Raw genomic sequence first — 15,853 nt, 5'->3', positions numbered from 1 at the left:
AGATTTAACATTTATGTAAGATAAAACTTATGCAATTAATTTTTAAGTTTCAAAACTTTTTTTAGTTTTATAAATTATAAACTGGCCATATATGTTTCATTTGAATTTATGTTATTTTAACACCCACAGAATACAAGTTAAAAGTTACTGTACTTTAAATGAAAATTTTGTAACATCAAACATTTGTAGAATTTATAATTGTCAATGTTAGAAGAAAGTGATAAAGATTAATAGAATCCAAGAACAAAGTAATCACTTTGATCAATTATTGTTAGTGCAAACAAATACTGTAAAAGCTATCAGATAAATACAAGACTATCTAATGTGAAATATCAAATGTTTAAACAAAGGCTAAAGCTGAACCCCGACAATAACCAAGTTATAAAGTGTATCTCAGTTGCATTAAACTGGTGAGAAAGTTACGCTTTTAATATTACACTCTTAAATCACATTTTCCTTCAGTTTAATAGAAAATGTAAGTAGCAAAAAGTCATTTAACTTTATACTTCACCTCTGAAGTTTATCTGATAAAATGCAATCTCACATTTTAGGATATAACAATTGATGGAATATACAAACCCAAGTTTTGATTGCAATTAAGTCAAATATTGTTAAACACATTTTAACAATATTTTATTTTATTTTTGTATCATGAGTTTCAACATTGGCTATTTACCATAACTCCAAGTAGATTATTTAAACATTTATTTTATCAATTAACTAATTTCTGGTAAATGAAGTAAAGAACTTAAGAGTGCTTTTTATTTAACCAATTAATTAAAAGTCACATAGCAATGCTGTAACTAACTAATTAATTAACATAGCAAAAATCTGTTATGAATTTTCTATTATAATTACAAAAAAAAGCACATTTTTATAGAACATAATCTTTAAACGTAAACAATTGGTTTATTAATTTGCCGACCAAATAGCTTATGACCTACTTCTGTTAATTTCTTTTACATATAATAGTCCAGTCAATGAAGGCTCAAAAGAGGGGTGTAGAGGACATGGAGAGGGGGAAATTTTTTTTCTGCGGGAATGTGTTTTGGGGTAGTTGGAAGGTAAAAATACCAAAAGTCCCCGCCCCTGGCCCTGCTGCTTCAGCGGGGGGAGGTGGGGAAAGACCCCATTTTTTAGTTTTTTACTTCTACACTGAAAACCGTGCATCGTACGGAAAAAATGTAAATTATAAAACGAAAGATGATAAAATTCTCTACAAGAATGGTTATGTTAATTTCTTATGTATATGCATTAGTTTTAAAGATATTCTCAAAATAAGATAAAAATTATTTTCTAAATTGATTTTTCAGACGTTTTTTTCAAATAAATTCCTATAATCAATTAGCCTGCTGTTGTTTTACATTAGTAAGGATAGAAAACAGGTTTTGGAGCACAAACCTATATAATATAATATATCCATCATATATATTGTGTTAAAAATAGTTTATATAAATTTAAATAAGTTTTGTATATTTGTCATGGAAACAAGTAATTTTGGCATAATTATTACACTAAAAATGAAAAAGATTATGTTTGCAGCTACATTTGTCCAGGTTTATTTATAACAACTACCGAAACCAAGACTTTTAATACTATTGTTCGTGCTCTGACTCACTTGGGACGAGAGGGTCCGACTTCTGTCCCAAAAACAGGTGCCATCTGGAACTGAGAACCACCATCTAGGACATCTCCATCATTCAATTCTTGTTGATTAGACTCAATATTGGCTATCGAAGTGATAATGCGGTGTAGGCCTATATATTCTTCATCTTCCTCATTCATCAGAATGGGCATTCCATGTAAAAAGTTCGCTTAGCAGTTCTGGCATAACGGCCAACGAGGAACAATTAATGGACATTTTCTTGCATGCACAAATTGCGCATGTGACACTGTTATAAGCTTTAGTACATTTGCAAAAAACTTGGTTAAGAGATTAACTGTTCCTGGTTACTATAATTTCGGTGTCGCTGTTCAAATGAATACTTACTGACCAGTGGCGGTCCCTGGTGTGGGGGGGGGGGGGTGTATCCTCTCCAAAATATTTTATAACCTAACATAAATACTAGTAGCTTGAAGATATTTTAGAGCTGAAATACTATAAAACTATACGTTATTATGCTTTAACTTCCAAATTAAATGCTGGGACCGCCACTGCTACTGACTTTTTCAATCTGTAGCGTCTTTCTTGGCCTGCCATAATCGTGCTGTTTTTTTATTGCTATGGTATTGAACAGAGCAGCCTTTTTGGTCTTTATCATACCAATCTCAAAAAATAAAGGGAAATGGAGCAAGTTCAAATCGTAACAATCCTTTAAATCTTGATAACTTTTTTTAACTTATACAAATCCTTTGAAACAGAAAATAAAGGTTTTGCTACAACGTTTTGATTATTGCAATATCAATGGTTGAACTCACAGAAGACAAAGGGAGAGCCATATTTTCCCATGACAGCTTGTTGTCCGAAAATGATTACCATTTGATTAATTACTTGCTGACCACGTAATAGAGCATCGTAACAGTTAATGGATTCATCTCCTACAACCCCAGATGCTATTGACATAATGTCTTGAGTTTCAGGGAAGAGTGGGTGATTTTAAAAAATTGCTGTCTAGAAATATATGACATTTCATCATTTGTATAATTTCATCAAGGACAACTCTGTTTGGAAAACCAACTACCAACTACCCTCAAAAATGTGGGGTTGGGAGCGCAAAAAGGTAGTCTGTTCCCATTTTTAACCAATGAACCACCTAACCCACGAGAAATGTTGAGAATGTTTTTTTTGCAAATATACTAAAGATTGGAGCAATAAAAGATGTACATGCAATGAAATGTCCATTAATTGTTCCTCGTTGGCCGTTATGCCAGAACTGCTAATGGAACTTTTTACATGGAATGCCCATTCTGATGAATGAGGAAGATGAAAAATATATAGGCCTACACCGCATTATCACTTCGATAGCCAATATTGAGTCTAATCAACAAGAATTGAATGATGGAGATGTCCTAGATGGTGGTTCTCAGTCCCAGTTCCAGATGGCACCTGTTTTTGGGACAGAAGTCGGACCCTCTCGTCCCAAGTGAGTCAGAGAACGAACAATAGTATTAAAAGTCTTGGTTTCGGTAGTTGTTATAAATAAACCTGGACAAATGTAGCTGCAAACATAATCTTTTTCATTTTTAGTGTATTAATTATGCCAAAATTACTTGTTTCCATGACAAATATACAAAACTTATTTAAATTTATATTAACTATTTTTAACACAATATATACGATGGATATATTATATTATATAGGTTTGTGCTCCAAAACCTGTTTTCTATCCTTACTAATGTAAAACAACAGCAGGCTAATTGATTATATGAATTTATTTGAAAAAAACGTCTGAAAAAATCAATTTAGAAAATAATTTTTATCTTATTTTGAGAATATCTTTAAAACTAATGCATATACATAAGAAATTAATATAACCATTCTTGTAGAGAATTTTATCATCTTTCGTTTTCTAATTTACATTTCTTCCGTACGATGCACGGTTTTCAGTGTAGAAGTAAAAAACTAAAAAATGGGGTCTTTCCCCACCTCCCCCCGCTGAAGCAGCAGGGACAGGGGCGGGGACTTTTGGTATTTTACCTTCTAACTACCCCGAACACATTCCCGCAGAAAAAAAAATTCCCCCTCTCCATGTCCTCTACAATCCCTTTATTGACTGGACTATAATATAAAAAGATATATAATAATATATAATAACAAAAAACTAACTATAATAACTAATTTTCCTTTTTAACAGGCCGCTTAGGGAAAAAAAGAAATCAAATTATGCATACCATTTATCCAAAAAATATTACGCTATAAATTCCAAAATGATCACATTAGGAACTAGAAAGTGCACGAAGTTTACTTAGCGAGACTCCGTTAAACTACTTCCAGCCAGGAACTTAATTGATGTGACACTTGGAAAGATATAAATTCCTCCTGAGCTGCAACCGTTCCTGAGACTTTATGAGTCGTAAATCTGTCTTTGATTGCAGCTTGCAATGCAACAAATAGAGCCAAATTGACACATTACTCATTTGTGTCATTCTGCATTGCCAATTGATTCTCGTTCTTTACGAGAGTCGTAAGGTTTGACTAGTTAATTTATCCTTGATCAGTTCAAATATATTGATCAGTGGACTTTTGAAAATCAATGATGATAATTCCACCCTATTTTAAACACGAATATGTTTTTAAAGTGTCCTTTTATGCATAAATGGCAGAATAAATATACTTTTGTCTCTAAAAACAATGGTTTATGCAATGAGTTCATTCCTGCACAACCTTAAACTTTAAATCAATATATAAAGAATCGTTAACTTATACCCATGCATTTTTGCTTAAGGTGTTGTTGGTTTTGAATTGCAATAATCCGATATTTTGACTGATAAAATTAATCACTGATTTTAAACATAAAACTCACCATTACACGTTTGCTTCTCAAAGTCCGGTTCAAACCCTGCCTTGCATTTGCAGCCTCCGGTAGGAAGAGACCACTTCCCATCTCCTTTGCACAGGTAGGTGGGCGTGTCGATAACCTGCAAAACAGTAAGCTAATGTATTTTCAAATACATAAAGATAAGTGTAAGTGGTGGTAAACTTGTGGTTATTTGGTTAAAGTGGTTAGATGGTAGAATTTTACGTTTAATTTTTCAATCAATAAGTATCAATTATTGAGATGGGGACACCTCCTAGTTGTGTATTTTAACCCAAATTTGAGTGTAGGTGTGCGATGATCTGTTTGCTTCTTATTGTCTAAGATCAGGTGTTTTACTAGCCAGCTATCATAATAAAAATTAATTTTACAGTATGTTTTGTACGTTACCTCCGCATTATCAACACACGTTCCTGTAGTTTGCTCTATGAGGGTGACTTCTCGACCGGTTGGTGTGGACGGGAAATGTGCAAAGTTGATGGTCACCTCGGGACACGTGATGTAGTACACCTGTAACAGGAGCATGTGTTTTGGTGCTTTCCGAACAATTAGAGATACAATAGTTGAAAATCAACACAGTAACATTTTTTTTATCATAGAAAAATAAGAATTTAAAGTGATAAAGAAAAATAATAGTTTATATTATGGAAATGTAGCATGACAAAGTTCAATATATTTTAAAGTATGCACTGTTTAATAAAAAAAAAAACAAGGTGGTGTAAATAAAGAATGAATTTGTTTTTATTTGTGTTACTGAGCTTTTCCAAACACAGGAAAAACTATTTTGGAGATTTCCTGCACACCTTTTGCATAGATCAGATTAGTTACTTGTTCACTAATTTTACCAACAGTCCAACAATTTTTTAATGATCCAATAGTCATTTCAATTTGCGAAAAAGAAGTTGAAAAAATTTGATGATATTAAGTATACAGTAAAAAATAAGTAGCCTAATTGTTAAATTTGTTTATGTGAATAAAGAGGTTTTTTGATGATACTTTACAGCTTTGAGCATACATCAGTTAGTTACCTTCAAATATTCCAAAAGTCATTCTATGATAATTTTTGAAAATTTGAAATCTTCATGAGCATTTTTTAACATAAACAACTGGTTACTGAACTTGTCAAGCAATTGACTGGACTTAGTTTGATCAGAGCAACAACTTGACGTATCCGTCGAATGTAACTTTGGAGCCCACACACTATCAGATATGTTTGACCAACAGTTGGAATTCATGATGTTATATTTTGGTGATGTAACCCTAGAGTACAAACACATGTTCTAAAGACCCACCTTGATGGCCAGAAGGGATATGCAGGCGCCTTGGTCCCTGAAGGCGAAGTAGACCCCCTTCTTGTTGACAGGGATGGACTTGGTCTCAGTGTTGATGATATTGTCTGTGGCCGTGTTGAACCTTCCCTCCCCAGCAGCAATGCGACCTGAGGACAGCCAGATTCAATGAGGAAGATCTGAGATTGTGGAGCAAAGAGTGAATATTGGATAACTAGCCTACTAAAGTGAACTTTTCCTCCAGCAAAAAGTTCTTAGCCAATTACCACAGAAAACTGTGCATGCAAAAACTCTCCATTAAATATTTCATCAACTATTGCACTAAAAAGTTGCCTACAATAAACGAATACAGTAATCTTTCTCTATAGTATCCAATTATGGTACACAACGGTTAGGCGAATAACATGTTAAACCAAATAACTAATTCAAAAACAACAAAGACCCTCGGTATGGTATGTATTGATCACATTGATACAAGTATATTTAACACAATATGAATTTGACTCTCAAACCGCAGTTTTTAGACTAAAAGCACTAAGAAAATATCTTTAAATAATAAATTTAACGACGTTATAATGCCGCAGCCTTCTAGGGCTTGAAGGAATGTGTCTGGAGGTTCTCGGTTTGCCTAGCGTCCTCGGTAGGACTTCCTTTGGACATGATTTACCACAAACGCACACAAAAACCAGCTGAAATTAATTTCGCTAAACGTCCCTTGCAGTATAAACCGGACGTTTTACGAGAGTCGCGGACCTCCGGTGACGAAGTGGCAAGGTGCCTGGAATGTAAATGTCGGGAAATGCAAATATACAATCAGCTGGAGCACAGCGGTGATAGATAGTGAGTTATTAAACGGTCGCTTGATTAGGGCAGTAAACCCACTCCGAGCCGCCGTGGACATTTGCATAATCAACAGATCCCAGGGCTTTTATGTCTTGCTGTATGAGCTCGCTTCGGACAAAACGACATGTTGGGCTAGTGAGTTGTGTAGGGGTCAAACATTCGAAGGTGAATGAGGGTTATCTGGGCAACTGAGTCGAAGTAGCATCCTAAGGTCGAAATCTTCAGTTCGTAACTGGACCCAACTGTCCTTGAACATCGGGCTTTTCAATTGGTCATACTACAGAGAGTAGACACCTAGGTCCAGCTGATCCCGAGTAAATGACATGTAGCTTTCCCGCCTAAAATACACACTTTATGTCGGCGGGGTCAGAATCTTACATGTGTTTGAGGTAGAATGTGCACCACGGAAACCCGAGGTAGTATCCACTTATCCACTACACGAAGATGAACAACATGAGTAAGCAGAGGTAGTCTTGACAGAGAGTTGTGCTCTATCTACCCAAGAAAAAAATACTTAACAGGCAATTATTATCATTATTCCCATCGATTCAAAAGATCACTGTCAGAAGTAACAAGAACAGGATTTGGACCATTTCCTGAAAAATTAAAAAAATGCCCCTATAATAGTAAAAATAGGTAAACAAAAACATAAAGAACAGTAAAAAGCACAATGCATGTGACACTTTCAACACAAAATAAGGTAATGAAACCAGAACGTCACCGGACAGACGAAAATCCACTCTCTGTAACGTCTAGGTCACTGGATATCCCACCATGTGTCCACTAGCCCAATACCATGTGGTAGATGTACGCACGTGCAGTAGGTACAGTCTAGGCGACACTGCGCAGGTGACGTCACTGATGAATCGCCACCAGGCCCGTGTACCCGTCCGCATAATGTTACATCTACACCACATATATTGGGCGCAACAAAGAGAGTGTGTGGGTCTGTGTTTGTTTATTCAAAGGCTCGCCATTAACGAACCCGACTTGTAATACAAATTCAATCGTCTATCTTGAAACGCGAGTGGAAGGCAGTCGCCCACGCAGTCACGATGCGATGCGGTCGGTGCGATTCGGTATATCGATACAGTCTATCGACCCCTCAGATATGTGTTTACCGATTTAGATGTGGATAACCTATTCTACGCTTAGTTGTGAATATGTATATGTCCTGGGCTGATTCGATTGTATAGTTTCATCTTCAAAATCTTTAAATTTTCTTTAGCATTCTACCTAAAAATGTGAAGCGAGAATGCGGTAGGGATACGTTAACTGTAATTTTACTGTGTATTGTCGATACAATCGGATCAAGTTAAACAAAATACGCGTTTCCTGAACTGTTGACTGTTCCAAATCAGCTGTTACGGCTATTAGTAAAGATAGAAATTGGGGCTAATGAAGTGACGTCATTGTTTGTGATTATAACCCACACCGTTTCTGTTCTAATTCGTGATATTACAGGCCTTCTTTATCAACGAACGCAAATTCCGACCATGCTTGTTTACCCAGCGTGTAATCTATTGATTGTCTTTACAATACATCCGACGGTAATTACTAGTTTATCAAATCAACGTACAACGACAACGAGAGAGTGCCCCCCCCCCCCCCCCCCACCCCTACACGGTCACAGCAATAATCGTGTTCCAATATTTTCGATGTCCCCGTTTCGATTGTCCCTGTTTCGATTGTTTCAATATCGATAGTTCAACAATGACATATCAACAATCGATGCAACGATTACATTCTCTCTGGAGCTCTATCGGCGCATCGCTTGCATGCTGGAAGTCCAGCGATAGTAGTGTTTCACTTATTTTAGTATCGATGAGCCCGATACAGTATCGAGTCTCCTTCCGTGGAATGCCGGAGGACAGCTGAACAGCTGATTGCATCTTCCACGGATATTTGTCTACTGTTGGATATGAGATATGTTTCGAATACTCGGTCGTTGCACTTGTGTAGCCAGTAAAGTACAAAATATTTAATACTCTATACTATTCTCTAAAACTAAATTTAATCCGATTACTGAAAACTATTGTCCAAAGTATTTTATGTAGATAAAGAAAGGCTGAAATCAAAATGGATCTTCGCAAACAAATAAAATAGATTTAGTGGTAAATTCAATTGCGGAAACTACTTGACTGTAATATCACTTACTCAAAAGTATGCGAAATCGAATGAAGAGGAAATAGTATACTGTTGTATCCGCGATATTATATGCGCACTGCAATATAACGCATATTGAAGCAATGATTTTAGCTTGAACGCTCTTGTGCATTTGAATCAACACTCCGTTATTGCAGACGTACCAAACTATTTTTAAAAGTACCTTGTGCATTAAAAAGACAATTATTCCAACGAGATTAGAAACTCTTACAATACCCGACGTATTTATCAACAATAATTAAACACAGAAAGATTATTTCACAGAACAGTCATACCTTCATTCACGTATCTCAGCCTAATTTGTATTTCCTGTTCCTTAAATACCGAATCTAAATCAGCTGATTGTTACAGCTGAACTTCTGTTGACAAGTCGAGCAATAATAAGCGAGTAATGAAGCAGAGAGGCACGGAGATAAAATAAAATTGTTGTCTCTCTGTCTAATCTCTATGACGAGTTTTGATATGATCTGTTTAACTTGGGAGGGGAGCGCGGGTGGCTTACAACTTTGGAACTGGGTTTTATTTTAAACTGGATCTCGGAGATTAAATCGCATTTGAAGTTTTGGTATTTTGGTGTTTGTGTGACGGGTTCTTGTTGTTGGTTATAGTTCTCATCACGATTCTATCGCGTACAATTAATTGTAACGTAAAATATAGTAAGCACTATTGCGATAGGATTTGTATTTAGTATTTAATACAATTAATGACATTTTGTATAAGTTTACCGACTCATTTCTCAAGGAAAAATTTCTGATGCTTCGAACAGTTTATAATCGAACTAAATTAATCTAGTGATTTAACATTTAGAGGACAGCTGGGTACCATGACTATTGGATACTATGTATCCAATAGTCATGGTAGTCATGGTCATCCTTAGACTTGTCCAATAGTCAATGGTATTACGCTATTTGTAATTTTCATCTTGTATAGCATTCATAACACACCAACTATCTTATACTTCTTTGACATGTTGTGTATCAGCTATTAAACTACAATGCTCTTGTATCTCGTGCTCAGAACAAAAGTTATCAATTAGGACTTTTGGATACTAAAGTAGACAAACTCTATGTAGCCTACCAGCTGTCGCCAATTTTACATTTAAAAAAACATAGATGAGTGAGCCAGTCACAGAATGCTCTAACGCCTAAAAACTCTATTTTCTGCCTTATTTTTTGCCACTGTGATAGTTGATGTGGTTCGTCCTGTCTGTTGACTTTCTTAATTCATAAAAGGATGACTTGTTCGATAGAAATTCCTAATTTATAATTATAATTTATATCAACGCACTCTTTCGGTGGATCAATTCAACCATGACCATTCTGATTCAAAAACTGTTGAGATCAACCGTCAAAGCGACAACTTATCTATCAGCTACAAAATATCTATGAGCTACAACATATTGTGATGGTAGGACGAATTTAATTTTTGGGGAAGAATTTAATTTAATAATAAATTAAATGATTTCCCAAAAATTAAATTATCAGCAACAACTTATCTATGAGATACAGCATATTTTTGAGCTACCAACCTATGAGTTTGTAGCTCTCCGGCTCCCAGGGAGGAGGTTCCCTCGTCGCCGCGTCGAACTCGTAGTACAACAACGAGAACGTCTCCTTGCAGGATAGCGCGTTGCCCGGGAACAACGAGCAGTCCCTGATGGTGAACTTGATCTCTATGTAGATGCGGTTAGCTGCGCCTCTCTCGACGAAGGGCGTCCACAGCCAGTTGTTGACGTTGTTGTAGGCCACGTCGCAGACCACGTAGGATCTCCAGTTGATGCCTTTCTCGAAGTTGGTGTAACTCTCCTCCACCCACTGAAACCAGAGGAATCGGTTAAAATTGTTAAACATTAGTATAATAAAGCAACACCAACAAATCGTCATAGTGGTCCTATGTTGTCAACCAACTGAAAGTAGTGAGTAGGTTAGTTTCGTGATGTTTCAGTTAAGAGAGCCGAAACCCCACCGGACTGAGGCTGTTCTAGGACCTCTTCAGCCTGCAGAAGAAGAGAGATTTGTCAACAATAAGAATAACGGACTAAAGATAAAAGTAAGATCAATACTGCGACGGTTTGTTCAAATGGTCATTTTGTAGTAAATCCCTGCCTTTGGGTGACGAACGCATGAAGACGGTGATGAAGTAGTGGGAAACGTTTCGGACGCTATGCAGTAGTTCATTCTCAAGGGCTAACACTTAAATTCCTTCATAGAAACAAGCTTCAATAAAAAAATGCCAATTCTATAAGTTAAGATCGATGCTTATGTAAATAAAAGAAAAGATAAGTTTTTCTAAAGAGCTGAGCATTTTTTTAGAACTTTCTATGATAAATCAGGAGCAAATTTGCAAAAAGTAATTGCCATCAAGGTTAGTGAGCTCCAAGGATGCTTGACCCCAAACCCGACGAAGAATTCAATTCATTTTACCATTCCATAGGACTAATTTTACAACAATCCGCAAATATTTTACTAGCGGAGTAACATACGACTCTTACATAGAAATAAAGCATAGATAGTTACGTAATACAACATATTCGAAAAACAGATTTTTATTAATTTGTTATCAAAGTTGTGAACAAACCCCATTAACATCTCGTCGGTTTAGAAAGTGGTGGAAAGAAATCCATGGATACTACACATAGACAAGATTAACCGGTGACATTATGTTATTCAGATGCTTTCTCATACCGATGACCTAATGGGGACTAAGCACTTATCTTGTCCGAGGTCGAACAATTTAGTTGACCGACCCCACTCCGGTGTCGCGTGGCCCGCAGATAGGCTGAGTGTTCAAGTGAGTGGTCAGAACTCAGAAGCCCCCAATTAAAGCCACTCAGGCGCTATCGCGGCTTTGCATACATTACCAACTAATGAGCGATTTCTTCCAAGCTCATAACGGCTGATGCATTTTTTATGTCATACTTTGAACTTATCGATGAACCGTAAGCGCCCTCTCGTCTACGGGGATTAACCGTAAAAAGCCCATTTGCGGGCAATGTTTACGCCGAAAGTCTGCGAGGTAGTAAATCATGTTTGGCGTTTAGCTTCACCTCACTCTAGTTTATGGATCGCAGCGAGAATGGCGTGTCTTGTAGGTTATGGACCGCTAGCCGTGTCTAACCGTGGAAATACACTGGTTCCGGATACTTTATAGGCGATTTTAATGTATTAATGATCCGTAAAGTTTATGCGGTGATAAATCCAGTTAATGAAAGAAAACTCACTCGCCACATAAAACTGTTCATTATTCACTCCGTACTTTATGTTCTGTGACCGAGAGTCGGTGTATTGTGTTGGATGTATGTGCGTTTTACGTCTGCAGAGGGCATTGGTAGGCGTTATGATGTGTAGAAAATCGAACATGGTTTGACAACACTTATTTTAATGTACATTTAAAACTAAAAGTGTGTACAACGACCAGGTCTGAGTTAAATCCGTTTACACTCGTTATCTGCTCGCGACAGAGTCTGAAGTATACATAGCTTAAAATGAAGTAGGGTATAAATGGAGGGACTAAGGGTGCATTACGGATGGTGAATGGATGGACTAAGTATGAACGATACATGGACTACGGATCTACAGATGAACTATAGATGGACAACGGATGAACGATAGACTATTGATGAACGTGAACGAGCTAAGGATAAAATGATCGAAAAGAGGCCGAGGGATGAATTATGGATTGACCAAGCATTGACGATGGATGAAAACTGTATGAACTAATGACGGTTTAATAACGGAATAAACTACAGATAAACTAGGATTGCGCCTTGGACCATGTATGGACTACAGATGGACTAAGGATGGACTACGGATGAAAAAACTATTGACTAAGGATGGACCACTGGTGGACTAATGATGGACTATACGGACTACATATGGACTAAGGATGGACTACAGACTGAGGATGGACTACTTATGGAGTAAGGATGGACCACTGATGGACTAAGGATGAACCACTGATAGACTAAGGTTGGACTACACATGAACTAAGGATGGACCACTGATAGACTAAGGTTGGACCTACACATGCACTAAGAATTGACCACTGATGGACTAATGATGGACTGAGGATGGACTACATGGACTAATGATGGACTGAGGATGGACTACATGGACTACATATGGACTAGGGATGGACCACTGATGGACTAATGATGGACTGAGGATGGACTAATGATGGACTGAGGATGGACTACATGGACTACATATGAACTAAGGATGGACCACTAATGGACCACTGATGGACTAATGATGGACTGAGGATGGACTACATGGACTAAGGATGGACTGAGGACGGACGACAGAGTTACGAGGCTGTCCCGGAGCCTCTCTTGTAAATGCTAATCGTGAAATGACGTTTGCATGTGAATGGGAACTTACCGAAGGTTGTTTACCCTCTATGAGTGATGAGTGATGGCTGAGGTACGCCACTTACACTAAACAGGCTTCTTTGCTCCATCGAGGGGGAGTTCCTATCTTCATATTTGATGGCAAGAGGAAATGGGGAAGTACTATCGCTATTTAGACTCAACTTAACCTTGTCTCTACATCTGTATCTAGCCATAATACTTGGTGTATTCACAAACGTATTTTGATAAACAGAAATACAACATATAAAGAAGGTTGTCTAGGTAGACACAAGTGAACAATTCTAAATCCAAGCCGTTAAACACGAAGAAAACTACTGTCTTAAACTAACCTGTTTGCTTAAAGTTGAGTTAGGAAAATAAGATGGATTCCTCCCAAAATCGAATTGGACAGTAAATAGTTAATTGAACGAATTTTCCATGTGTTACAATCATAAAAGACTAATTCAGAACTATCATCTCACAACAACTTTAAGTAAACAATTCCGTAAGGCAGTAATCACGACAATCAATTAACACATTGCCACTGAAGGCATAACAAATTTAGAAATTAATAACCACATCAAGTTAAAGCGTTAGAGATAATCTAAATATAAACCTCTTTTACGAATAAAATAATGTTGATCTTGGTGGACTAATTCAAATTTGGAGCTCCTTCTAGCAGCATGAGAATCCTCTTTGAACTTACGTGTACATATATGTGTTAATAAATAAATGTGAATCCCACAAATGCCTCTCATTGAGAGTATTATCACGAAGATCCCCACATACCGATACCACAGGGACTGCGGTAGACAATATGTCCTGCGATCCGATCTTCCCCCAGTGTCAAACGACTTGGCAAATTGCGAGAGACGCGAAAGTCCTCAGCCTGTGCAATCATAGAGTCAATTTTGTGCTAATGTCGGGGTCTCAGCCCCCGCCTCGGCCAAATGTTGCTTCCCTTCGGTGAATCATCCGGAATCTCACGACTTCATCGCAGAGTACACAAACGCGGCAGGAATTCCTCTGTGGAAGTTATGGATTAAGAAATATAAGATGTGTAATGGAAGAGTGGTTTATCTATGAAGAGATGCGGGTTAAAATTATGTAAATTACTTAATTATGTCAGACGTACGGTTTTTCAGCTACGTTATGTTTGGTAGTACGGTAATGTTGGTTTCAAGTACGGTACGTAGCCTAATTGGCCCTCAGTGCATTAAAATTACCAACTATCATCAAACCTTAAAATTGATGGTTTGGATTCATTAAAGTTTTCAAACCCATCATAATTTTTAAACTAAAATGACGGTGTCCGATTATAGTATAAAAGTAGTTAAAGTATTAGAAATGCTCTGATGTTTTGACGAATCTAATGATCTACGATAACCTAATAAGATAAGTTGTTGACATAGGAAGAAAACAAACCACCCTACGTCATGTAGCATAACAAAATCAATTGAACATTTAAAAAACTTGAACTGATCAAAAAATTCAAATTATTTCGCCACCTTTTTAAAACATTTCCAAAACAACATAGGTAAGCCAATTTTTTTAAATTGTAAGACCTCTAGTCTGTTGCAAGTTACAAAATAAAAAATAAAAATCAATAAGAAAATGGATACAGATGGAATTCACCAGGAAAAGAATATGAGATTTTACACCTCCCCTTACTACTCGAGCTAACACTGAGTATATTGTCTGGAGAAGTCTGTGTACAACCCTCTGGGGATCTCTAAGGTTAGGTGGTTGTCGACAATAGCTTACTTACTCCATGGAATGGTTGGAGTTGCATCTGCTTGTTGTGAAGGTAATCCATCAATCTAATATCTCCATCTGGAGAACAAGTTTAATATTGTTTCCATATATCCATCTGAGGTCGCACGTTTAACTTTCCTTTGTTTTCATCCTTCAGAATAATACTACAGTTTCTTTTTACCGCGTAGTAAATATTGATTTGTTACAATTCACGTGTAATATTGGTAATAATGTGTGTATAATAGGCATACACAACACAATTCTTAGTAATTTAATTAATTTTGCATTTTCTTATAATAAACAAACGGCGTTAACTACTGAACAAGTTAGCTACAGGGATTTACCTTCATTTAGAGCATTTCTACAGTAAACATTTGCTTTACTCGCGATTCCACATGGCATTTTTCTACTGCTATTACTACAATGTCCCTTGAAAGTAATAAACTAACCAATCAATCATTTATACGACGATTTTCTACATTCCTTAATTAACTTGTCCACCCTCTTCTCGGACACACCCCTAGAGCCAAGAGTCAATCTAGAAGTGTGACTCATCAGATCGATGGAACGATATCCCAGGAGGTCACTGCTAATATCTGTCACCCTCCAAATACAAGAATCCACCGGATTAACCCTACGTCTACGACTACGTCCAACTCTGACAAACCGTTGCTCAAACAGTTTAATTTCTCATGGCAAAAGGAAATTTATCGGCGTCTTAATGAGCCACATAACTCATCGCCCACTCGGATCTTCTTGTCGCGTTGGAAATGCGTATCATTTTGGCGGGACCGTGCCTCATTTTGGCGGCAGTTGGCCCGCGGCGACTCCATTTGGCTATTTTGGATCGTAAATCATTCGTATTAACACGAGTTTTTGAGTTATAGCGTTTTATGCTGCGTCAATCTTAATTCGTTAACGTTTTTATGTTAATATTAGAATAATTTGTGGCTTATTTCGTGTGACAATTTAATGGA

The 15,853-nt window shown here is 37.0% G+C and overlaps 1 protein-coding gene across 4 annotated transcripts in view; it reads right to left on the bottom strand.

The window, feature by feature from the left end:
• Nucleotides 1–15,853, bottom strand: part of LOC128988628 (ephrin type-B receptor 1-B-like) — a 248,739-nt gene that overhangs the window by 27,013 nt on the left and 205,873 nt on the right. For all 4 annotated transcript variants that reach the window (XM_054410093.1, XM_054410091.1, XM_054410094.1 and 1 more), the window contains exons 4-7: nt 10,302–10,587; nt 5,768–5,913; nt 4,866–4,985; nt 4,464–4,578 (exon numbers count right to left, since the gene is read on the bottom strand). In XM_054410093.1, the coding sequence (XP_054266068.1) occupies nt 4,464–4,578; nt 4,866–4,985; nt 5,768–5,913; nt 10,302–10,587 (667 nt within the window). The remainder of the gene's footprint in view (nt 1–4,463; nt 4,579–4,865; nt 4,986–5,767; nt 5,914–10,301; nt 10,588–15,853) is intronic.

The sequence above is a fragment of the Macrosteles quadrilineatus genome, unplaced genomic scaffold (assembly GCF_028750875.1).
Source record: "Macrosteles quadrilineatus isolate MER2022 unplaced genomic scaffold, UCM_ALF_1.0 Scaffold_3__2_contigs__length_128488019, whole genome shotgun sequence".
Taxonomy (NCBI): Eukaryota; Metazoa; Arthropoda; class Insecta; order Hemiptera; family Cicadellidae; genus Macrosteles; species Macrosteles quadrilineatus.
Note: the sequence above shows the minus strand (reverse complement) of the source record. Positions and strands in the feature narration are given on the sequence as shown.